The sequence below is a fragment of the Somniosus microcephalus genome, chromosome 11 (genome assembly GCF_052327205.1).
Source record: "Somniosus microcephalus isolate GS21.2 chromosome 11, FLI_Smic_1.0, whole genome shotgun sequence".
Taxonomy (NCBI): Eukaryota; Metazoa; Chordata; class Chondrichthyes; order Squaliformes; family Somniosidae; genus Somniosus; species Somniosus microcephalus.
In genome coordinates, this window is record NC_140997.1 from 193828077 (window position 1) to 193854409 (window position 26333).

General features: G+C 43.8%; 1 protein-coding gene across 1 annotated transcript in view; it reads left to right on the plus strand.

The window, feature by feature from the left end:
- Window positions 1-26333, plus strand: part of dnah12 (dynein, axonemal, heavy chain 12) — a 429714-nt gene that overhangs the window by 207589 nt on the left and 195792 nt on the right. The window contains exons 37-44 of the mRNA XM_086001602.1: window positions 5232-5370; window positions 7706-7872; window positions 9965-10220; window positions 11943-12242; window positions 14983-15161; window positions 16346-16538; window positions 16651-16812; window positions 18090-18284. Of these exons, the coding sequence (XP_085857728.1) occupies window positions 5232-5370; window positions 7706-7872; window positions 9965-10220; window positions 11943-12242; window positions 14983-15161; window positions 16346-16538; window positions 16651-16812; window positions 18090-18284 (1591 nt within the window). The remainder of the gene's footprint in view (window positions 1-5231; window positions 5371-7705; window positions 7873-9964; window positions 10221-11942; window positions 12243-14982; window positions 15162-16345; window positions 16539-16650; window positions 16813-18089; window positions 18285-26333) is intronic.

Below are 26333 nucleotides of genomic sequence, written 5' to 3' on the forward strand. Positions count from 1 at the left end.
CAGCCGGGTTCAGGACCGAGCGGCGGAAACGGGAAAGGCGCACAGAAAAAAAAACGCGCAGAGCACAGCCAGGGCTCAAGGGCTGAACAGTGTCCGCGGGGAGAAGAAGGGAGAGCGCGGGAGACGCCATTGAGCCGCAGAGAAGAAGGAAGAGCACGGGAGACGCCATTTTTAGAAGCCGCAGTGGAGAAGAAGGGCGAGCGCGGGAAGAAAGGAAAGTGCGGGAGACGCCATTTTGTGCCAGCGGAGAAGAAGGGAGAGCACGGGAGACGCCATTTTTGACAGTTAAATCACACCCAGGGATGCCGAAGAGTGGCAGTACCTCTACGTTCGACAATGAAGTCAAAGATTGGGCGACATATGTGGAACGTATTGAGGTGTACTGCAGGGCGATTGAAGTGCCAGATCCTAGGAAAGCACTGGTTTTGTTAAATTCCATGGGTGCAAAAACTTATGGCTTACTGCGAAATCTAATAACCCCAGAGAAGCCTGTGGATAAGAATTTCAAAAGCATAGTAGAAATCCTACAGGACCACTTAAACCCCACACCGCTGCTGATAGCAGAAAGATTTAAGTTCGACAAAAGGAACCAGCATAAAGACAAAAGTAATGCTGAGTACTTAATGGAACTGCGCAAGCTATCGAAACACTGCCAGTTTGGAGTGGGACTAGCAGATACGTTAAGGGACAAGTTTGTGTGTGGGCTTCAAAGTGAAGGAACCCAGAAACGGCTTCTACCAGAAACGGATCTTACGCTGGACAAGGCTTTCAGCATGGCAGTATCACACGAAGCAGCCGCAAGGGGCGCTGCAGAGATACAACGGAGACCACAAGAATATGGCACCAATGAAATGTCATATGGAACAGGGAAGTGTTATCGCTGCGGCAGAACAACACACGACCAGAAGGATTGTTGGTTCAAGGACCAAGTGTGCAGACAGTGTGGAAAAGCAGGACACATAGCAAGAGTCTGCAAGTCAGGGAAGAAAACCAACAGCAAGAAATCTCCACAGGAGAAGTACAAAAAGGTACATAAGGTGATGGACAGTAGTTCAGACGAACAGATAAGTGATACAGACTCCGGAAGCAAGGAGCTGGGTTGTCAGAAACTACATAAGGTAACCAAAATGGAGGATCACCAGACTATCTGGGTCACACTCAAGATAGACGGAGTCCAAGTGAAAATGGAATTGGACACAGGATCAGCCCTAACAGTCATAAACCAAAGGGACTACAAGCGGCTATTTTCACACATACCCTTGAAAGCTACAGAGATTGTCTTGAAGACGTACACAGGGCAAAAAGTCTACCCCAAAGGAAAAATAAGGGTGAAAGTGATATACAAAGGCCAGGAAATACCTAAAATGGACCTATATGTATTGCCAGATGGAGGACCACCACTACTAGAACGTGAATGGATCCGGAAGATACAATTAGATTGGCATTCCATACAGGCACTGAAGGTTGAGGCCAAAAAGGATGACGACGTCACACCTGGACGACTGTCAAAAATGCTAACTGACGCAAAAGAAGTGTTCCAGGAGGGACTCGGAACACTAAAAGGCATAACAGCAATGATTAAAATAGAGGAAAATGCAAGCCCAAAGTTTCGTAAGGCCAGACCAGTGCCTTATGCGATCAGACCAGCGGTCGAAGCAGAGCTGGAAGGGTTGGAATGTTCAGGAGTACTGTCCAAAGTAGACTGGAGCGAGTGGGCTACACCCATCATTCCTGTAATGAAGAGGTCGTTGAGTAATACGCCTGGGGAACCAAAGAAGGTCCGCATCTGTGGGGATTTTAAGGTGACAGTGAACCCAGTCCTTCACACGGTACAATATCCGCTTCCACGAATTGAGGATATTTTCGCCTCGCTATCTGGAGGTAAACGCTTCACCAAAATTGATCTAGCCCAGGCGTACTTGCAAATGGAGGTAGAAGAAGCCTCGAAACAATACCTCACAATCAACACTCATAAAGGTCTCTACCAATACAACCGGCTGGTGTTCGGGGTAGCATCGGCTCCGGCTATTTGGCAAAGGGCGATGGATCAAGTCCTGCAAGGGATTCCAGGGACCCAGTGTTATTTGGACGACATCCTGGTCACGGGCGAAAATGACAGTGATCACCTCGCCAACCTGGAGAAGGTGCTCACTAGATTAAAGGAATATGGGCTACGAGCTAATCGCCACAAGTGCGAGGTTTTTCCGGAAGCAGATCTCGTATTGTGGCCACGTCATTGATGAAGAGGGGTTACATAAGTCCCCTGAAAAGATTGAGGCAGTAGTCAAGGCTCCAGCACCGGAAAATGTGTCACAACTGAGGTTGTTCCTTGGGCTGGTGAACTACTACCATAAGTTCTTACCAAATTTGTCTACAGTATTACACCCACTGAATACCCGACTGCAAACGGGGGTACCATGGAAGTGGAATGACGAACGTAAATGAGCTTTCCAGAAGTGCAAAGAATTGATCACATCAAAAGAGGTGTTGGCCCATTTCAACCCAGCACTACCAATTCGTATGGCATGTGATGCATCACCCTATGGTATTGGAGCGGTGCTGTCGCACAAATTCCCAGACGGGTTGGAGAGGCCAGTAGCCTTTGCGTCTCGGTCACTAACCTCAGCCGAGCGCAACTACGCCCAGATTGACAGGGAGGCCCTCAGCCTAGTATGGGGAGTAAAAAAATTCAACCACTATCTGCATGGGCAGAAGTTCACCTTGCTGACTGACCACCAACCACTTGTCTCCATCTTTAATCCAAAGAAGGGCGTTCCGGTGATGACTGCACAACGGTTACAAAGATGGTCCCTTTTTCTAGGGGCGAACCAATATGAAATAGAATATAAAGGCACGAAACAGCATGGAAACGCTGATGGGCTGTCACGCTTGCCACTGCCTACTGTGGAGGAAGCACCAGCAGTGGACCCTATCGAGATATTTTATTCGTCAATAATTGAACGATTGCCAGTAACTAACGCGGATATAGAGAAGGAGACCCGCAATGATCCGACACTGTCTCGGGTATATGATTTGACGGTGAGGGGATGGCCAACACATGGCGACTCACTGTTGCCAGCATTCTCATCCAGAAGAGAACAGCTGTCAGTATGCCAGGGGACAGTGATGTGTGGATCCCGAGTGGTAATTCCACCCAAGTTAAGGGAGAGAGTGCTAAATGAGCTTCACGAAGGTCATCTGGGAGGGGTGAAAATGAAAATCCTTGCTAGGGCTTATGTGTGGTGGCCGGGGATCGATCAACAAATCGAGGACCTAACCAAGAGCTGCTCAGGATGCCAGAAGGTCCAAAATGCACCACCACATGCCCCTCTACACCCATGGGAGTGGCCCTCCTCTCCATGGCAACGGGTGCATATGATTTTGCTGGTCCATTCATGGACTCAATGTTCTTAATAGCAGTGGATGCTCACTCGAAATGGCCTGAGATGATAAAAATGTCCTCAACCACTACAGAGAAAACGATTGCAGTCCTACGGACCATATTTGCCAGGAACGGCTTGCCAGAGCAGATTTGCTCTGATAATGGACCACAGTTTGTGTCCGAAGAGTTTCGGAAATTTATGAGAAGGAATGGGGTAAGGCATTACACATCCGCCCCGTATCATCCAGCCACAAATAGATTGGCTGAGAGGTTCGTACAAACCTTGAAAAAGGCGATAAAGGCCATGTGCGATGATGAAATTCCACTGCAGCATAAGGTGGACAATTTCCTATTAGCCTACAGAAATGCGACACATGTAGTCACCAACCAGACCCCGGCCATGATGTTCTTTAACCGAAGGTTGAGATCTCGTCTGGATTTGCTCAGACCAAATGTGCGAAGAAATGTTGAGGATAAACAATTTCAGCACATCAATGAGAAGCCGACAAGGAGCTTCAATGTAGGACAACCAGTCTTGGCCCGTGACTACCGAACAGAGAAATGGCAACCTGGAACGATATGCACAAGGCAGGGGCCATTAATGTACACAGTGGATGTCGGGGAGAACATTGTGAGACGCCACGTTGATCAGATCCTAGCGTCACAGGAACGAGTCAACCCCATATCTCGAGTACCTGGGGATGAACCCGACATACCGGTAGCATCTACCTCAGAACCAGTAGCAGTGGAAACTGATGAACTAACCGACAAAAAGGGGCCAGAATCGCCTCCGCACCAAGAACAAGAACCTCAGGAAAGGCGCTATCCAGAAAGGATCAGGAAGCCGCCCCAAAGACTGAATCTATAAATGGACTATTTTTGTTTAATGTGCATGTTAAAGTGTTAATTGTTATTTGAATATTATGGGTACTGCTAATCTAAAAGGGGAGGAATTGTAGTGTATGTACCTTTAAGAGAGAACTACTTTTACAGCTCCTGTATACTGTAGTACCGGCAGTGACCACACCTGTATATAAGCCTTGCGCATGCCTCTGTACCCCCAGTTTTGAGACTACCCTACTCCAGTAAACACCTGTTGATTGTTAAGTTACAGCATCCGTGTAGTTATTTGAAAACATCATACTCTCAGAATCACGGATCTAACAGTTAGACTGTCGCTTGTTGGAGATAGTCATTGCCTGGCACTTGTGTGGCACGAATGTTACCTGCCACTTATCAGCCCAAGCCTGAACGTCGTCCAGGTCTTGTTGCATGCGGGCATGGACTGCTTCATTATCTGAGGAGTTGTGAATGGCACTGAACACTATGCAGTCATCAGCGAACATCCCCATTTCTGACCTTATGTTGGAGGGAAGGTCATTGATGAAGCAACTGAAGATGGTTGGGCCTAGGACACTGCCCTGAGGAACTCCTGCAGCGATGTCCTGGGGCTGTGACGATTGACCTTCAACCACCACAACCATCTTCCTTTGTGCTAGGTATGACTCCAGCCAGTGGTGCATTTTCCCCCTGATTCTCATTGACTTCAGTTTTACTCAGGCTCCTTGATGCCACACTCGGTCAAATGCTGCCTTGATGTCAAGGGCAGTCACTCTCACATCACCTCTGGAATTCAGCTCCTTTGTCCATGTTTGGACCAAGGCTGTAATGAGATCGGGAGCCATTCAATTTACTATACCTAGTAATATGTATTTAATCAAGTTATTTATTCCATTATGTTTGCATGTTTATTTTATGGAAGATATATGTAGTTTATATAGTTAGAAATATAGCTAGCCTATATTATGATTTTAAACAATTTATAAAACTAGTTTTTTTATATACACAGACCACTGCTCTTTGTGGGCCAGACTGGCACAGGGAAGTCATTGTATGTTCAAGATAAACTAATGAACCATTTGGATAAGGAGCGTTACGTACCTTTTTTCATCAACTTTTCTGCACGGACTAGTGCTAATCAGATTCAGGTAAATGCCCTTCATCACTTTTAAAATCTGCTCAAAGTCTCTGGGCTAGATGGGGGAAAAGGATTGCCCGGATTTTTGCTCCTTTTCATTTTCCAATGACCCCCGCCTGCATGTATGTGGTGAGGAAGGAATGGATTTGGCTGTGTGTCCTCCACAGTTGAATAGTCCACTGATACTGTCTAGGCTTATGCTGCTGCCAAAGTCCAAGCATGGTTTGAGAGGTGAAAAAGGAGAATACAATTGGAAAAACATAAATGACAAAATTCCTGTCAAATTGCACTTCAATGTCTAAATTATAAAACATAATAAAAAAGTAATTAGGATAGTTAACAGTTGCTGAATAAACTTTTAAAACAAGTTGTGGCCTCTTATATTTTAAATTGCTCATCATAACTTTTACCGATTGCTGATGCAGCGTATTGGTATTCCAGCTTCTGGTGCACTGTAGCATTGTGTTGCAGATTGACGCTCATGATTCCCCACACAGCAAGTTCAAGCCTGTGCATTTAGTGAGGCTTTATATGCAGGTCAGAGGATTCCCTGTAGGAAAATCAGAGGCTTAATCATCCTACACTGCTTCAGTACACTTCCTAATGGCCAGGTAAAGAGCTGCACGGCCTGAGTCATTGGTTCAAGTCACCTGCTTAGGTCGTGGAATAGCACGTCATTGATGGAGGAGGCGGTACTGTTAAAAGAAGCTAAGTGAAATAAATGGTCTTGGGACATTAAATATAAAATTATGGATGTTTGGGAGTGAGTAATAAGTTGATAATTAATTCTACTAGTTCAGATGGCTCTAAGTCATGAGAGAAAGCCTTGAGGATTAATTAAATTTAATTTAACTTTCACAATTTGAATTTGTTATAATCTATAAATAGTATGGTCTTAATAAAAAGGAAAACACTGCTAAGGGCAATAGAAAGTAGAGATGAAATTGGAATGATTTAAAAACTGAGAGGCTATTATAATGGGCCAAATCTTACTGGAAAAATAAATGCATGACACAGTTATTAATGCGCAAATTGGCCAGCAAGTTGCAAACTCCGGAACTTACTGGTCGATTTATCTCACTCCACCGTTTACTTTGCACAAACGGCATCTCGCTCTTAGCCTCTCCATTATTTTTAAGAACTCGCTGGATTTGCACATTAACTGGCCATTAAACTCACCGCAGAAAGTTAGGGCTGGTGATTAAGAGCGTAAGTACCCTTTTAACTATGTGATAATTGTTAATGCAAAAGATGAGGTGCTGTTCCTCGAGCTTATATTGAGCTTTTCATTGGAACAGTGTAGGAGGCCGAGATCAGAGTGGGAGTTGGATGGAAAATTAAAACGACAGGTGACCCAGAACTCAGGGTCACGTTTGCGGACTAAACGGAGGTGTTCCACAAAGCGATCACCCAATCTGCATTTGATCTCCCAGTGTAGAGGAGACCACATCGTGAGCAGCGAATATAATATACTAAATTGAAAGAAGTACAAGTAAATTGCTGTTTCACATGGTGATGTATGTCCAAGTTGGGATGCTGTGTGACTTTGAGGCTGCAGTGTGTACTATCCTGCAGATAGTACACACTGCAGCCATTGTATGCTGGGGTGGATATTTAAGCTGGTGGCTGAGCTGCCAATCAAGGGAACTCCTTTGTCCTAGATGCCGTCAAGCTTCTTGAGTGTTGTTGCAGCTCGATCCATCCAAGCAAATGGAGAGTATTCCATGACCCTCCTGACTTGTAGAAAGTGAAGATGCTTTGGGAGTCAGAAGGTGAGCTACTCACAGCGGAATACCGAGCCTTTGATCTGTTTTAGTAGCCACATTGTTTATGTGGCTGATCCAGTTGAGTTTCAGTCAATGGCGACCCCCAGGAGGGGGGACTTAGCATGGTAATGCCATTCAATATCAGGGGGAGGTGGTTATACTCTCTCTTGTTGGAGATAGTCATTGGCACTTGTGTGGCATGAATGTAACTTACCACTTATCAGCCCAAGCCTGGATGTTGTCTTGATCATGCTGCATGCAGGCATGGACTGCTTTGTTATCTGAGGAATTATGAACAGAGCTAAGCACTGTGCAATCATCAGCGAACTTCTGACCTTGTGATGGAGGAAAGGTCATTCATGAAGCAGCTGAAGATAGTTGAGCCAAGGACACTGCCCTGAGGAACTCCTGCAGCAATATCCTGGGGTTGAGATGATTGGTATTAATATGCAGCCCTAACATGGAATAGACAGCCTAATATAAATTATAAATAAAATTATGGATTGCAATACACATACTTTCATTGTAAGAATTTGAAATTACAATTAATGTTAATTTGCTTTTTATTCTGTCGAATAGAACATTATCATGTCCCGGCTGGATAAAAGGCGGAAGGGAGTGTATGGCCCTCCAATGGGAAAGAAGTGTATAATCTTTGTAGATGATATGAACATGCCAGCATTGGAAATATATGGTGCTCAGCCTCCTATTGAACTGCTCAGGCAGTTCTTTGACCATGGAAACTGGTAACTATGCAGCTTGAAGCAATCGTCAAACATTTAAGCCTTTCTAACCTGTGCACCAATATTTAGATGATATTTTGTTTGGAATGAATAATACATTCACTTAGACCACAATTCATGAAGAAAATTAAATAATTTTTTTTATTTGTGCCAGCTGACAGTAAAGATAATACAAATCAGCAGAAATACTAAGCATTTTGTCATTGCCCCACTAATAAATGTTCAAACAAAAGTACACATTTTACTCTTCTCAACCACATTTCTAACCCAAACTTGACATTCAAGATGGAATCCTTTGTTTCTTTTCTGACAAGACCAAACAATTTCAGTGAGTTTACTTACCCATGAAATAAAGCCAATCATGATTACTCAGAATAATAGTATATCACTCAGTCTTGTGAATAATATAAATTCTTCTATGAAATATCTTTAGTGGTGACTGGGACAAAATTGACACATTTTTCTCGTGTTTTTATGGTGTCTTTTTACAGAGGAATTTTAAAAGTCAAGAGTTCTGCACTTGGTCTGTCTCAAGTTGTTGTGGTCTCCTTGATAATGAGCGTGAGAATCTAAAACACATTTTTCAAATATATAGAGATTTCAGGATGGAAAAAAATTACTTCTGTGCTAAGCATGTATCACAATTTGTATACATTCATTAATGTGACGTAATGTTTAGATTGCTGTGTGCCACATAAAGTTTCCTGCTAATTTCAAAATCATCCCTCAAGAATGTTTCACCTAGGACACGACCATGGTGATACACCCTCAGTGTTTTCTGTGTCCTCTTTACATTGTTTTCATTATCTGTCCTTCTGGGTGCAGTCTCAAACTGCCAGAAATCACTGAATTTGTTCCTAAAATAAGAATTATAATGAGGACCCGAATAAGCATCAGTGTGTTATCTTTTACCTTTGATGTATAAAAGCATGATTGAAGTTCTATGTAATATGTTTTTGTCAACTCCTCACTCAAAATACACAAAAGAACATAAGAAATAGGAGCAGGAGTAGCCATTTGGCCTGTCGAGCCTGCTCCGCCATTCAATAAGATCATGGCTGATCTTCTACCTCAACTCCACTTTCCTGCACTATCCCCATATCCCTTGATTCCCTTAATATCCAAAAATCTATCAATCTCTGTCTTGAATATACTCACGACTGAGCTTCCACAGCCCTCTGGGGTAGAGAATTTCAAAGATTCACCACCCTCTGAGACAAATAACATTTTTCAGCAGCCCCTCACCAAAAATGTTATAAGGTTATTTGAAGAGTATGGGCTGGATTTTCATTGGGCCGTGGAGTCGGGATTGGAGGCGTGTGAGGGTTTAAAATCCCGAAATCGGGGGTCCCGACCCCATCCCGCCCCCAACCCGCCTCCATGCCAGTTTCAAAGGAGGCGGGTACCCGCCCCGCACTGGGAACCGCCCCCCCGAGGTGGGAATGGGATTAGTGCCAATTAACTGCCTGTTAATAGGTCATTAACAGGCAGCTTTTAGCCTAATCCCTATTTTCATTGTTGAAATGTGGGATTCCCGACGGCTCCAAACCACGCCAAGTTAGCGAGGCGGGCCGTCGGGATGAAGGGCTTGGAGGGGTCGAGATGTCCGGTGTTCAGGTGAGTGATGGGTGCATGAGTGCAGAGGTAAGTGTGTTTGGTCTGTGTAAAGCGTTTAAAGAAGTTCTACTAACCTTTACTTACCTTTACAGCCTTCCTTCCTTCAGGTCTCGGGAGTCCCTCATCTCACCGGCACAGAAAGCAGAATGGCTGCCAGCTGTCAAAATCTGCAGCCTCTGCTTTCTGTTCCGGGGAGATCTCTAAATCATCCTGAGAGGAAGGAATTAACCTGGAGTACAGATTGTCAGTGTTTGACAGCTTCAAATAGCTGTCAAACACTGATATTTCATCACTGGGCGGGCTCAACAAGGTCAATCAAGTCTAAATCGCGTGGGTTGGCTAGAACTCGATGGAGGCGGGACTACAACTCTAAAAGTTGTAGTCCCACCTCCTACCCGACTCCTCAATGAAAATCCAGCCCTCTGTATCTGAAGGTCATTTCCTAAATCTCACAATTGCATTGTTTTATATGTTCCAGGTATGACTTGAAAGACACAAGTAGAATCTCCCTGGTTGATATACAGCTAATTTCAGCCATGGGTCCACCAGGTGGTGGTCGAAACCCTGTTTCTCCTAGATTCCTGCGTCACTTCAACATTTGTACCATCAATACATTTAGTGATGAAACTATGGTCCGTATTTTCTCAAACATTATAGCTTTCTACCTCCGGAACAATGAATTCCCTACAGATTACTTTACAATTGGAAATCAGATTGTTAATGCTACACTGGAGGTAAGTGTTTTTACAATAATCTTATGTATGCAGAAACTTACCTTAATGGAGGTGAGGACCACTTCATCTATTGCTATTGTAGCCTGCTTCCTGAGTGTTTCCACCATGTTTTGCTGGACGGGCTTATGAATGATCAAATCAAACACTCCCATGCACCAGTTTCCCAAAAGGGTCTTAATACAAACGCAGGACCCCAATTTTAAATATTATACTTGGCCCTAAGGTCTGCCTTAACCAATATATCCATTGCATTTCATGTGCACTTCTGGCACAGGCATCCCACTGCAAAATTGGTATGTTGAATGCCCATTTAGCGCCTGAAACCTGGGTGAAATGCTAGTGAATTTCTGCCGTATAATATTTTTTAAAATTGGGGTTTGTTCCAAAAAAGCCATAAATTTAGAATTGTTTGCACTTTTTACACTAATAGTTCATAATATTTAATATTAGAAGTTTGCCAAGAGAAAGTGTTAAAATATTTTAAAAATTTGTATCGCGAGAGGTGTCATACACTTTAACTTAGAGCTCATGCAAAATGGAAACTTTGGTATAGTAGTAATTATCCGAGTCTATGTTGGCAGAGGGCATTTTACCCCCGATTTTCTGATATGCGCTGGTGGGATGGGGGTTGAAGTTCCTCGTTGCCAGCACCTACTCATAAAATTTTGTCCATACAAATTACTAATCTTATTTTATCTATTGTCCAAAACTATATCCTGGCTATGAGATATTCCTTTATTGAGAAAAGGTGTTATTATCTATGGAAAACAGTTTTACAGATTACACATCACCGGTATTTCTACTTGTAGAAGCGCAGTTTCAAACACACTAATTGTGATTATACCAAAGTGGTTGTGATGGATTCATTGGCCTAGGATTTCCACTTTTGCGGAATTGGGATGCATCTTTGGTGAAGCGGGACATCCACCCGCCTCAACTAATTTTTCAGTCTTGTGTCATTGGCAGAATTTTGGTGGACTTCTTGGCCTCTGTCAAGGAGTTTGTGTGGAGGAGAGTGTGCGGAGATTCACTGCAACAAGTTCCTGTGTCACTGTTTGAAGGCAGAAAAATGTTGTAAACTTTTTGAAATGCCTAAGCCTGTGAGATTGATTGCACAAACTTTCCTGGTTTTTACATTTAAATCCCCCCATCACTGTCATTGAAGCGCTGGCCGCCAGCGGGGGGACAGGTGTTCCTGCTGTCCAGCATTACTGTGACACAAATCATGGAAAATATATCAGATGACATTTTGTAATTTGAATATTATTATAACATGCCACTCTTTTATGGGCAGATGCCTTTTATGCCACTCATCACTTCCATTGAGGAATCTGAGGGGCAGCAGAGCATATCCCTGGCCCATTTCCAGCCATTGTGTTTAGGGTTGGTTGAAATTTTAAAATACTGTATAGGGATGAGGACAGAGCTGAAGTATAAATTTGAAACTCTGTTGCCATTTTTTAAATTTTGTGCGCAATACATGGATCTGGACATTTCATCAGAGTGCACTTTCTTTTAATAAATAAATGGAACATCAAATCTGTTCTCTTCATTCTTGTCACACTAACAGATACTGAAGTTGAACAAGTTGAAGTTGTGCACCTATCTGGTAGAGAATGAATTAAAAATACTTATTTGAGACTAAAAATGGAGGAGAGAACACGATTTATAGTAATGAATCTTTCAACTTTTTAAGTATGTTATCCTTTCACTCTTTTCCAGGTCTATAAAAAAGCCATTGAAAATCTGCTTCCTACACCTACAAAATCCCATTACACCTTTAACTTGCGGGATTTCTCGCGGGTTATCCAAGGCTGTATGCTTATTAAGAAAGACTCAGTTGAGAATAAGCGTGTGTTAGTTCGTCTGTTTGTGCATGAGGTCTTCCGTGTGTTTTATGATCGCCTGGTGGACGATCAGGATCGTACGTGGTTATTTAATCTGATGAAGAACATCGTGAAAGACCATTTCAGGGAGAGTTTTGATTCTGTATTTGAGCATTTGATACATGGCAGCCGATATGTGAGTCTGATTTCTTGATGATCTTAAAAGTTGAACATTCTGCTCACTTTAAATGCCCTTATATGTTTTCCCACAGTATTACATTGGCCTCTTACTATAATACACTGTAATTGCCTCTTATATAATACTCTTTTTGTATATAAACACTTATGGTGTTTAACTACAAGGATTAAAAAGTGATATTTTATGACTAGGCATGAGTTTACCTCCATCTCTATTTTAGCACCCTCCCTCTAACCAAATGTTTGTCAAGTTTTAAATTCTTTTAAGCTCCTTCAGTAGAAATGAAATTATCAGGATCATCTAAGCACAAAATAATGGATTGTAAATTGAGTCATCGAACTAGACTATCATTTTATCTCTGTAATTGATTGATTATTAACACAAGAGCTCAGCCATTGTAGAGACTGTGAAAGCATTGCCCAATTTCATAAAACTGGCAATTTTAAGAAAAGAGTACCTTTTAAAATATTCTGTATTTTATATATTAGCTTCATGAGACAATGCTGAAATATGTTTACTTTAATTTTCCTCCCAGTAAGAGTTTTCTTGAGTGAGGAACATGACAGCTTACTTGTGAAATTGTCACTCCGAGTTGACAGGCTTTTCTTACTCATGAAATAAATTTGGTATTACACCATTACCCCTTAACATCTCATAACATAGTAACATTTTTTTTGTATGACTCCGATGTCAAAAAGTTTAAGAGTAGACTGACTATATTCATAAACTTCATACATAATACCAGACAATTACTTTATTTACAGGTTACTTGAGATACTGGGACTATTTCCACTTGAGCAAAGAAGGCTAAGAGCAGGATTAATTGAGGTTTTGCAAGAGTGAATAGGGAAAGACTATTTCCTCTGGTTCAGAGTTGGTGACAAGGGGTCATTAATTTATTTACTTATTAAATTATCAACTATGAAAGAAAGAAAGACTTGCATTTCTGAAGTGCCTTTCATGACCACCAGACGTCCCAAAACGCTTTGCAGTCAATGAAGTACTTTTTAATGTGTAGTCACTGTTGTAATGCAGGAAACGCAGCAGCCAATTTGCGCTTAACAAGCTCCCACAAATAGCAATGTGATAATGACCAGATTATTTGTTTTAGTGATGTTGATTGATAAATATTGGCCAGGAACCAGGGATAACTCCCCTGCTCTTCTTCGAAATAGTGCCATGGGATCTTTTACATCCACCTGATAGAGCAGACGGGGCCTCGGTTTTTAACGTCTCATCTGAAAGAAGGTACCTCTGACAGTGTAGCACTCCCTCAGTATTGCACTGGTGTGTCAGCCTAGATTTTTGTGCTCAAGTGTCTGGAGTGGGACTTGAACCCACAACCTTCTGACTCAGAGGTGAAGGTTCTACCAACTGAGCCACAGCTAACATTGTGAGAGTAAGGAGTGAGGTTAGGAGAAATTTCTTTACACAGTTAGTTGTTGGACCATAGCATGCTTTTCCATAGAGATTGGTTAAGGCAGAACCTACTGATTCTTTAAAAGGGCAATTGGATAAATATTTGAAGCAGGAAAGATACAAGGGAAGACAGTGGGGCAGTCGGATTAGTTTTGGATTGCTGTTGCAAAAAGCTAGCACAGACATGATGGGCTGAGTAGCTTCCTTCTGCACTGTGAACCTCTGTGGTTTTATGGAGTGACTGTGTAACTAGGCAAAGGGTCGGAGTAAGGGAGAAAATAACAATAGTTGGCATAAATGTTTTAACATTTTAATTAACAAAGAATCTAACGCCTGTCTATGTGAATCTCAAGTGTACTTGTGCTACTAGAAGAGAAACATATTATTCATATAGCTGCACAAATTAGTCTAATTAGCAAAAGTAGCAAAAAGTTAATTGAAAAATAGATTTCCTCAATAATTTAAAGTGCAAGCACTGTTACACATGAAATCACTAATGACATTTTCAGCTAGAAAGTGATAACTAATTGCAATGAAACTAAAATTATCAAGCAATTAGTTATCTGATCATCTTATCACAGCTCATCACACATTGAAGGCACCACTTCCCATTCACAGTATTTCTGGAGTGGAACTTCAAGTTGTTGCAATGAGAGACAGTCTTGGCAACACTGGTATTCCTAGGCTGTTTCTAACCAGCAGTTTTAAAACACAAAAACTGCACACAACTAAGAGACATAAGTCTACAGATAACTCACTTCACCTGTGAACCCCCGGGTCTCTGTAAGAAAAGAAAAAAAAATTACTCAGCGAGTTGTTATGATCTGGAATTCACTGCCTGAAAGGGTGGTGGAAGCAGATTCAATAGTAACTTTCAAAAGAGAATTAAATATATACTTGAAAAGAAAAAAAATGCAGGGCTATGGGGAAGAGTAGTGGAGTAGGGCTGATTCAATAGCTCCTTCAAAGAGACAACATAGACACAATGGGCTGAATGGCCTTCTGTGTTGTATAATTCTATGATTCATAGTATTTGTATTATTTGTAAAAAAAATATATGGAGCTATGTGCAACTAGGAGGTTTGCATTGCATAGAATGCCCTTATTGTTGAGTATGATTCCTTGAAGTAAAGTTCTGCAGAGATGTTTCCATATGTTACATTTCCAGTCATATTTGCAGTATTTATCCTAAAATATTTTTCCTGTGCAGAGATGTTTTTCTTTTATTGTAAATCTAAGTTCTATGATGAGTATTTTTTGCTATTCTTACAATGCATCTGGATTTTGTGTGGTAATTCAACAATTCATTTTACTGTAGCTCACTGAAGAGGATATGAGAAGCCTGTTGTTTGGTGACTACATGAATCCTGATTTGGAGGGAGATGAACGATTATATGCAGAGATTCCCTCAGTTAAAGAGTTTAATGAGGTGGTGGAGCTGTGCCTAGATGAGTATAATCAGACCCATAAAACCCAGATGAATCTGGTTATATTCAGGTACTTGCTTTTAACAATATTTTCCCTCATATATAGTGTATTGCTTGCTTTTGCCACTGTTGAGTTGTTTAAGGGCAGTCTGAGGCAACTTGCCTCTTGATTTTTCCCCTTTCTATGGAGAAGCACCTGATCTCCACTCAGTGCTTCTATTTGATGGGACATCAGAAATTGAGAGTCCACTGTATGGGGAAATTGCAGGCAAGTGCTGAAATTTCAGAAATTGGTAGAACTTTTTCATTTAATTGAAATTAATATTTGTTCAGTTTTCTAATTATTAAATGGCTATTTCACTACAAACACATTTTTTCATGCTTCTACTTATGTGCAGAAAATCCCAAACCTGAAAAAGCTAGAGCAATGTGTCTCACTCTCATTTATAAGGAATAATAATACCAGGGGCCTGATGTTATATTCAACCAGTTTCCATGGCGATAGTTCATTCTATATTCTTCATGATCCCTATTCAATACTTAAATCAAGATATAATTCTGATTTAGTATGAGGTGAAACGGGGCAGTTTCACCTTATTGAAGATCTGTTTTTATTTTGATTTGCACACTATGTGGATGTATTACCACCACAAGGTCACACATGCATTTTTTCCACTAGTCTTCCAGTGCAGAGATTGAAACTGCTTCAAAAAAGTTGCAAATATTTATTTTAATTGATTGGCTGCACATTCTGCCAGTGCTATCAGCAATCAGACAACCCCTGAACTCTAGATTGCCAGAATTGGTGCGGCTACAGCTGCAGATGGTAGCTGCTCATTACTCAGTGTAATCCGGCCAACTTGGACCCAAAGTAGATTAAACCAGATTTAGTTATTCTGTGAATTGATGTCAACCGACTAAATTTGCCTTGGATAGTTAATTCAGCACTGAGCCTTGCAAGTTGACGAAGCTGTATAATTTAACATTCGTTTTTATTTGTTACAGAAATCAAGTCCATTACTAGCAAAAGCCCCTTGTTAAGCCGCAATATAGATATTTCAAATACTGTACATAATGAAATCTGCTCCCAGTCTTTAGGATTGATTTCAGGTGGTCTTTAAGACAGATGGTTTCCCAATACAGGTTCAAGTTCGAATTATTGGAGTAACCACAATGTGCTATTTGTTCTTAAGACAGGTTTTGCTACTGACAACTTTAATAAGTGAAAAAAGTCAAATCTAAATTTTTTGTTAGGTATGTGTTGGAACATTTGTCACGGATTAGTCGAATACTGAAACAGGCAAGAGGTAATGCCCTTCTGGTAGGAGTAGGGGGAAGTGGCCGTCAGTCCATGACTCGTTTGGCCACATCAATGTCTAAAATGACTATCTTTCAGCCAGAAATCTCCAAGAGCTATGGAATGAATGAATGGAGAGAGGATTTGAAGGTAACAATTTTCTTAAATCTGGTTAAAATCACTGCTAATTTACTTTATTAAATTCACCTGCAATTTATCACTGAAAAATTGCCTTCAGCACAACTATTCTGTTTTTTGATAGCATTTGCTTCGAAGTGCAGGAATGAAAGGTCAGCCCACTGTGTTCCTGATTACAGACACACAGATTAAACAGGAGGCATTCTTAGAGGATGTAGACAGTTTACTCAATACTGGGGAAGTGCCAAATCTTTTTGCAGCTGATGAGAAACTGGAGCTCATGGAGGTATGAAACATTTTTGTGTCCATATTGTGCAACAATACCTTAGCGAAAATTTAAAACGCTTAGACTTGCACTTAAGTTGTATGACGGATGGTGTTCTGTGTAATGCATAGCTGTACACAAGTTGTATATTTTTGAAGTTATGAAGTTGTACTGCAGATTGGAAGATATCTTTTCCCCCCAGAATAAAGCATTTGTACAAATAGTAAACTCTTGTGTAAATTGACTCAGGAGCGCAGCACAAAGGAAATTTTGTTTTTAAAAAAAATAACAATTTTGGAACAGTTAGTTGCAGGATGGTCTATGGGGAAAGAGTAGGTGAGTGGGACTAATTGGATAGCTCTTTCAAAGAGCCGGCACAGGCACAATGGGCCGAATAGCCTCCTTTTGTGCTGTATCATTCTATGATTCCATGATGTCCTTCACCTTGAGCAGACATGGTTATAACTGCACCAAAACCATTCGCACAGCATGTTAAAATTTTAACAGTGTTGTAATTAAAAAAAAACAGTTCTGTTTTGTTTTGTTCTGATAGCTGTCCCTTTAAATCAAGCATAATACAGGATAGTTTAAAAAGACAGCCTCCACCTATATTATATATGTTGCAAAGTTTGTTATTGACTCTGTGGTAACAGGTTTGAGAATGTGTTAAATTTTAACCCTACTCGCTCAGCAGAAACCTGGTTGGTGGGCAGTTAAAATCGCCCTGGCTCTTAATGTCCGAAAGCTGCCATGATCACAACATCTGCAATTTTAACCTGCTCTCCTGAGCAGGCAGCAAGGACATGCGCCTGGAGCCAACAGGGTCCTTCTTTACATGTGCATGTAGCGGCCTGATGAGACTGGACTGTAATTTTAACTCGGGGCTGAGCGGGGAATCCACCTAGAGTTAAAATCGGGGCCATTTGTGATTGATTCATTTATAGATCGAAGATATTTTGAATGAGGTTGGTAATTATGAATTTTTAACCAGCTAAGTAATATAAAAAGGAGCAAACTGAGAACCATTCTTCGAGTCAAACAAATTGAAATCTTCACAGATAGGCAGGTAGATTTAGTGGCATTTACTTCTGTCTGGTCTGCTCCCATTGAACCCGCAAACTCTGGCAGTGTCAGTGTTGGAGGACACCGTTGGGCGCAAAGCTGGCATAACCATCAAGATTGCAACCCAAGGAATTTCAGGGCCAATGTGTTTAAATAAGAAAGAAGCAACTTTTTATGATGGCGGGAGTAAACTTTAGCAGCATTTGGTGATAAGTGATTTTATTTTACTTGCCTAGGGTGTCCGCACAGCAGCTCAAGCAGGAAACAAAAATGCAGACTTCAGTCCTCTGGCACTCTTTGCTTTCTTTGTGAGTCGCTGCAGAGAGAACCTGCATGTTGTGGTGGCCTTCAGCCCCATTGGAGATGCTTTCCGAAATCGTCTGAGACAGTTCCCTTCGCTCATCAACTGCTGCACTATTGACTGGTTCCAGGTGTGTTAAAGAGTTTCGCTGTATGATATTAATGTTAATCTACTATTCAAGTAGAGAGGGTGCAGAAGAAATTTTCTAGAATGATACCAGGGATGAGGGAAGAGACTGGAGAAGCTGGGGTTGTTGTTCTTAGAGCAGAGAAGGTTAAGGGGAGATTTGATAGAGGTGTTCAAAATCATGAGTGGTTTTGGTAGAGTAAATAAGGAGAAACTGTTTCCTCTGGCAGAAGGGATGGTAACCAGAAGACACAAATTTAAGGTGATCAGCAAAACAACCAGTGGTGACAGAAGGACATTTTTTTTAATGCATCGAGTTGTGATCTGGAATGCACTGCCTGAAAGGGTGGTGGAAACAGATTCAGTAGTAACTTTCAAAAGGGAATTGGATAAACACTTGAAGGGAAAAAATTTGCAGGACTATAGGTAAAGAGCAGGGGAGTGAGACCAATTGGATAGCACTTTCAAAGAGTCGGCACAGGCATGATGGACCTCCTTCTGTGGTGTATCATTCTATGATTCAAGGCTGTTATATTAATAAGGAGACATACGAACATATGACAATAGCGGACAGGAAAAGACTGGTCCATCCAGCCTGTACCACACAACTACAATGCCTTAAGCATTACAATGGTTCAGAAATTCGGGTCTCCACGGGTGAGTACGCACGGGGTACTCACCCGTAAGCCCAATGGAAGTGCCGGTTTCATGCATGCACTGCGCATGCGCGGGAAACCGGCACTTCCGTTCCCCTGAACGAAGGGGTTCAGAGGTGGAACGCATGCGCCGGAGAGGCAGCGCGTGCGCATTGAACTTACTTTTTTTTGCAGTTTTCTCCAGGAGGGTAAGTCTCCAGCAGTTACACTTTTAAAAACCAGGCGCAAGGCCTGCTTTTAACAAGGTAAGTGGTGAATTAATTAAAATTTAAACATTTTTTCCATAGGTTTATTATTTTTAAATACTTTAAAGAAAGGTAAGTTTATTTTTAGCCCTGTTAGAAAATGTAATTATTTTTTCCAAAAATTTAAATTGTTTAAAATAGTTATTTCATGTAATTTATAGTTATTTTTAAAATGTGATTTAAAAAAAATTTTATTTGAAGTTTCAGTGATTTTTTGGGGCTTATAGTATTTATAGGTTTGACAGCTCTTCCTGTCAAACTTATGAATGAAGCATTCCCTGCTACCATTGGCTCTCCATGGCCCACGTGATCCCAGGGGACGCATCGAACTAACTGCACCCCTGGGATACGCAAGCACTGCGCACCGGCAGTTGGAGGAGGCCCAGGATCGGAATCCCACGCGGGCCCACAGCTCAACGGCCGGTGCGCTAGGTAAGTGCAGGTCGGGGGCTTGCACCCGCGGGAAGCCCCCGACCCGAATTTCTGGGCCAATAGAAACACGCTCCACTCTACCATAAAGCCATGTAATCTCCTGGGAGAGACAAAATAACAGATTAAAAACCCAGGCAATTAGGGAAAACAAAACCTGGAAAATCCCTCTCCGATCCCCTTAGACAATCAAAACTAATCCAGAAGACCACTCTGGCCCTGATTAATGTTATACAGTACCGACCTTTTGTGTGAGGTGATCTTCGCCCCAGCCAGAAACAGGTCCAGCTCTCGCTTGAAGGAATTCAGCGAATCGGTGTTCACCGCACAAGCCTGTTCCACAGGTCTACTATTCTCTGGGAAAACAACCACCTCCTAACATCTAACCTAGTTCTGGCCTTATATAACTTGAGATTGTGACCCCATGTACACTCTAACCTATTCGGTTGAAACAAACTGTTTACACAAACAATCTATTCTTTCGTGGTCTTGTCCGCACCCGGGTAACCCTGGAGAGGGAGCAAGCAGTGCCCACCGGTACACTTAAGGCCTTCAGAAACCAGTGGGCACCACAAAGAATGGTGGCCGGAATCTTCCCGCTGCCGTGCGGGATTGGAGACGGGTCGGGAGTAAAAGTGGAAATTAATCGGAGCGCGTCGGGAACCCGTCGTCATCCCGCCTCCTCGCGCCTTTAACTCGGGCGTGTTTGCCAGAACAGCAGAGATGGGCGACCTAATTTAGATCATTATTACCATATTGTCAGACCCTTAACCGTGTTTTTAACCAGACCTTTTGAATTTCACTGTATGACCACGGGAATCATGCAGCTTGGGAACCACGTCTGTCAACCTGAGGTGGAAGTTCAGTGGCCATTGAGCGAGGTCATTACTGCAGAGCATGGAAAGCACAATAAATACTGCCACCTGCTTACTTTCCTAATGGAAATGTTATTGGTGAGTGTATTTCCAGCACAGATTTAGGTGTCTAGAGTTTGCAAGTCTTTTCTGCAAATTTGGAAACCACTCTCAGCTTATTGTTACTACCTATCACACCATTGACAGATTGCTTCTCTGATCTCTACTTGACCTGCCATCTATTACATCAGCATGGGGGCCATTTCTACTGTCTCACCTTGGTCCTCAGATTTGGACCACGATGAGCCCTAACACCAGCAGCAGCAGGCACACCAGCAGCACCAACATCAACACCACCAACATTCTCCTCGATGATCTGATGCTCCACAGGACACAGGGCATCAGCGCAGGGCTGCACCGCGCCGTAGGTGATACCCCGAACACAGGGTTTACAGGCAGAGGATGAGCTTCCTCAACATGACTGAGCAGCAGTGCTAAAGGCGGCTCAGGCTATTGCCTCAGGTCGTTGCAGACATTTGCAGCTTGCTGGAGCAAGACCTGCAGCCCAGAGGACCTGGTGGACATGCCTTACCAGTGGCTGTCAAAGTCACCAGCGCCCTCAACTTCTTTGCCTCAGGCTCCTTCCAGGGATCTGCAGCAGACATTTGCGGCATCTTGCAGTCGGCCACCCACAGATGCATCACACAGGTCACCGATGCCCTGTTCGATGAGTCGGCCAATTATATCAACTTTGCCACTGATGACACCAGTGTTACTGAGCGGGCGCTGGGCTTTGCGGCTCTGGCTGGCTTCCCACAAGTGCAGGGCATCATCAAATGCACACATGTGGCCATCAGGGCACCCCATCATCAGCCAGGAGTGTTTGTGAACCGCAAGGGCTTCCACTCCCTCAATGTGCAGCTGGTCTGCAGCCATAAGAAGATCATCATGCATGTGTGCACCAAATTCCCTAGCAGCTGCCATGACTCTTTCACCATGCACCAGCCCACCCTCCCTCAGCTCTTCACACCTCCAAACAGACTTTCCGGCTGGCTGCTTGGAGACGAGGGCTATCTACTGAAGACGTGGCTCTTGACACCCTTGAGGAGGCCAAGTACTGAGGCCAAGGAGAGATATAATGAAAGCCACATGCCCACCAGATGTGTCATAGAACAAACAATAGGCATGCTGAAAATTCACTTCAGGTGCTTTGAATATTCCAACAGTACACACCAGCCAGGGTCTCCAGAAACGTCGTCGTCGTCGTCTGCTGCGCGCTGCACAAAATAGCGCAGCAGCGAGGATTAGCGCTGCATAAGGAGCAAGGCTCTGAGTGGACAGCCTCTTCGACGGGGGAGGAGGAGGAGCATCAGCTGGAAGACGAGGAGGAGGATGGCCTCATCATGGCCAGATTTACTTAACAACAACAACTTATATTTATATAGCGTCTTTAATGTAGTAAAACGTCCCAAGGCATTTCACAGCAGTATTATAAGACAAAAAATTTGACACCGAGCCACAGAAGGAGAAATTAGGTCAGATGACCAAAAGCTTGGTCAAAGAGGTAGGTTTTAAGGAGCATATTAAAGGAGGAAAGAGAGGTAGAGAGACAGAGCGGTTTAGGCAGGAAATTCCAGGGCGTAGGGCCCAGGCAACAGAAGGCATGGCCACCAATGGTTTAGTGATTATAATCAGTGATGTTCAAGAGGGCAGAATTAGAGGAGCGCAGATATCTTAGGGGGCTGGAGGAGATTACAGCGATATGGAGTAATTTGAAAACAAGCATGAGAACTTTGAAATCGAGACGTTGCTTAACCGGGAGCCAATGTGGGTGAACGGGACTTGGTACGAATTAGGACACAGGCAGCTGAGTTTTGGATGACCTCAAGTTTACGTAGGGTAGAATGTGGGAGGCCAGCCAGGAGTGCATTGGAATAGTCAAGTCTCGAGGTAACAAAGGCATGGATGAGGGTTTTAGCAGCGGATGAGCTGAGCCAAGGGCGGAGATGGGCGATGTTACGGAGGTGGAAATAGGCGGCCTTGGGTACGCCGTGGGTATGTGGTCAGAAGCTCATTTCAAGGTCAAATATGACACCAAGGTTGCGAACAGTGTGGTTCAGCCTCAGACAGATGTAAGGGAGAGGGATGGAGTCAGTGGCTAGGGAACGGAGTTTGTGGTGGAGACGGAAAACAATGGCTTTGGTCTTCCCAATACTTAATTGGAGAAAATTTTTGCTCATTCAGAATTGGATGTCTGACTAGCAGTCTGACAATGTAGAGACCATGGAGGGGTCGAGATTAGTTGTGGTGAAGTAGAGCTTGGTGTCGTCAGCGTACATGTGAAAACTGATCCTGTGTTTTCGGATGATGTCACCAAGGGGCAACATGTAGATGAGAAATGGGAGGGGGCCCAAGGATAGATCCTGGGGGGACACCAGAGGTAACGATGCGGGAGCTGGAAGAGAAGCCAATGCAGGTGATTCTCTGGCTACAATTAGATAGATAAGAATGGAACCAGGCGAGTGCAGTTCCACCCAGCTGGATGATGGTGGAGGGGCGTTGGAGAAGGATGGAGTGGTCAACCGTGTCAAAGGCTGCAGACAAGTCAAGAAGGACGAGGAAGGAGAGTTTACCTTTGTCACAGTCACAAAGGATGTCATTTGTGACTTTGATGAGAGCTGTTTCGGTACTGTGGCAGGGGCGGAAACCTGATTGGAGGGATTCAAACATGGAGTTGCGAGAAAGATGGGCATGGATTTTGGAGGCGACAACACGTTCAAGAGCTTTGGAGAAGGAAGGTTGGAGATGGGGCGGTAGGTTGCAAGGACGTAGGGGTCAAGGGTTAGTTTTACACCATAAAACATTCCGACAATGACCAAGCTATTCCTTTCATACTGACCCCCACTGCTGGAGGTAACATATGTCTCACCATTCACTCCAATGCACTAAGACACTTCCAAATGAGCAGACAAAAATTGTGCACGACCGGAAAGTGGTGAAAATAAATAGTTTTATATGCGATGGAGCCTTAACAGAAACACTTCTTTAAACACCCATGTGGTTACCCTTGTGCACCTACTAATGTGTCGTCTTTCGCTTACGCGTGCTTCTACGAGGTGTAACCCTTGTGTCTTCAGCAGAGGTAGTGGCAGTCTGCTCACTTCCCTGCTGTGACTGCATAGCCACTTTTGATGGGCATCCTCTGGGGTTGGGAGCCTCTGATGGCCCTGCCAAAGTCTGCTCCTCCTGCGACTGTGTAGGGGCAGACTTGGTTATCGCGATCCCAGGAGACATCTGGGGCTCTGACTGAGGGGGGGTAAACGGGGGAGAATTGTGAGCACTTTGAGAGGAGCCCCCACTACCATGAGCCCTCTCATGGGCCAACCGCACTTCCTACTAGCGAAAAGCTGGAGAGCACCTTGCTGCACAGCAGTAGAGCCATGAGGACCCAAGTCTACGTTGACATCCCTCCTGGAGAGGAGGTCTATAAGCCTCTGCCATCTGTTCTCCATAGATAGCAAGTGCTCTTGTGAGTTTTTTTTAAATTCGTATATGGGATGTGGGCGTCGCTGGCAAGGCCAGCAATAATTGCCCTTGAGAAGGTGGTGGTGAGCCGTCTTCTTGAACCGCTGCAGTCCATGTGGTGAAGGTACTCCCACAGTGCTGTTAGGGAGGGAGTTCCAGGATTTTGACCCAGCGACAATGAAGGATCGGCAATATACTTCTAAGTCAGGATGGTGTGTGACTTGGAGGTGGTGGTGTTCCCATGCACCTGCTGCCCTTGTCCTTCTAGGTGGAAGAGGTCGTGGGTTTGGGAGGTGCTGTCGAAGAAGCCTTGGCGAGTTGCTGCAGTGCATCTTGTAGCTGGTACACACTGCAGCCACGGTACGCCAGTGGTGGAGTCAGTGAATGTTTAAGGTGGTGGATGGGGTGCCAATCAAGCGGGCTGCTTTGTACTGGATGGTGTTGAGCTTCTTGAGTGTTGTTTGAGCTGCACTCATCCAGGCAAGTGGAGAGTATTCCATCACACTCGTTACTTGTGTCTTGTAGATGGTGGAAAGGCTTTGGGGAGTCAGGAGGTGAGACACTCACCGCAGAATAATATGTGGCTGGTCCAGTTAAGTTTCTGGTCAATGGTGACCCCCAGGATGTTGATTGTGGGGGATTCGGCGATGGTAATACCGTTGAATGTCATGGGGCAGTAGTTAGACTCTCGCTTGTTGGAGATAGTCATTGCCTGGCACTTGTGTGGCGCGAATGTTACCTGCCACTTATCAGCCCAAGCCTGAACGTCGTCCAGGTCTTGTTGCATGCGAGCATGGACTGCTTCATTATCTGAGGAGTTGTGAATGGCATTGAACACTGTGCAGTCATCAGTGAACATCCCCATTTCTGACCTTATGTTGGAGGGAAGGTCATTGATGGAGCAGCTGAAGATGGTTGGGCCTAGGACACTGCCCTGAGGAACTCCTGCAGCATATCCTGGGGCTGTGATGATTGACCTTCAACCACCACAACCATCTTCCTTTGTACTAGATATGACTCCAGCCAGTGGAGAGCTTTCCCCCCGATTCCCATTGACCTCAATTTTACTAGGGCTCCTTGATGCCACACTCTGTCAAATGCTGCCTTGATGTCAAGGGCAGTCACTCTCACCTCACCTCTGGAATTCAGCTCCTTTGTCCATGTTTGGACTAAGGCTGTAATGAGGTCGGGAGCCAAGTGGTCTTGGCGGAACCCAAACTGGGCATCTGTGAGCAGGTTATTGGTGAGTAAGGGCCGCTTGATAGCACTGTTGATGACACCTTCCATCACTTTGCTGATGATTGAGAGTAGACTGATGGGGCGATAATTGGACGGGTTGGATTTGTCCTGCTTTTTGTGGACAGGACATACCTGGGCAGTGACGTAATAAAGACTCACTATGCACTTGGTTGTACATAAAGCAAGGCTTTAATCGACTTGTAACAAAACATGGAGGTCTAGTTAGTAGTCACTAGCTTCCTGTTTCCAGACTGTCTCTGGCCAAGATGGGCCCACACCCGAGTATTTATACTCCTTGGGCGGCGCCCTCAGCTGGCCGTTCAGTAGTACTTCTTTAGAAGTTGCGATTTATGACAGGCAGTTTTCCACATTGTCGGATAGATGCCAGTGTTGTAGCTGTACTGGAACAGCACAAGTCTCCAGCACGATAGCCGGGACGTTGTCGGGGCCCATAGCCTTTGCTGTATCCAGTGCGCTCAGCCGTTTCTTGATATCATGTGGAGTGAATCGAATTGGCTGAAGACTGGCTTCTGTGATGGTGGGGACCTCAGGAATAGGCCGATATGGATCATCCACTCGGCACTTCTGGCTGAAGATGGTTGCAAACGCATCAGCCTTGTCTTTTGCACTCATGTGCTGGGCTCCACCATCATTGAGGATGGGGACATTTTTGGAGCCTCCTTTTCCCGTAAGTTGTTTAATGGTCCATCACCATTCACGACTGGATATAATGGGACTGCAGAGCTTTGATCTGATCCATTGATTGTGGGATCTCTTAGCCCTGTCTATAACATGCAGCTTCCGCTTTTTAGCATGCATGTCGTCCTGTGTTGCAGCTTCCCCAGGTTGGCACCTCATTTTTAGGTACACCTGGTGCTGCTCCTGGCATGCTCTTCTACACTCCTTATTGAACCAGAGTGGCGCATACACTGCTCCATGGAAGAGCCTACAGTCACCATCGCCTGCGACACTGTGGTGCTCATTTTGGAGATGGACTCCTCCATTCTCTGCACATTTGCAATCATCGCCTTTGCAAAACCTGTCGGAGCCTCCTGCACCTCTGGGATCGCCCTCTTTCTCAAAGGCCCCCCGAGGCTCAGCGTCT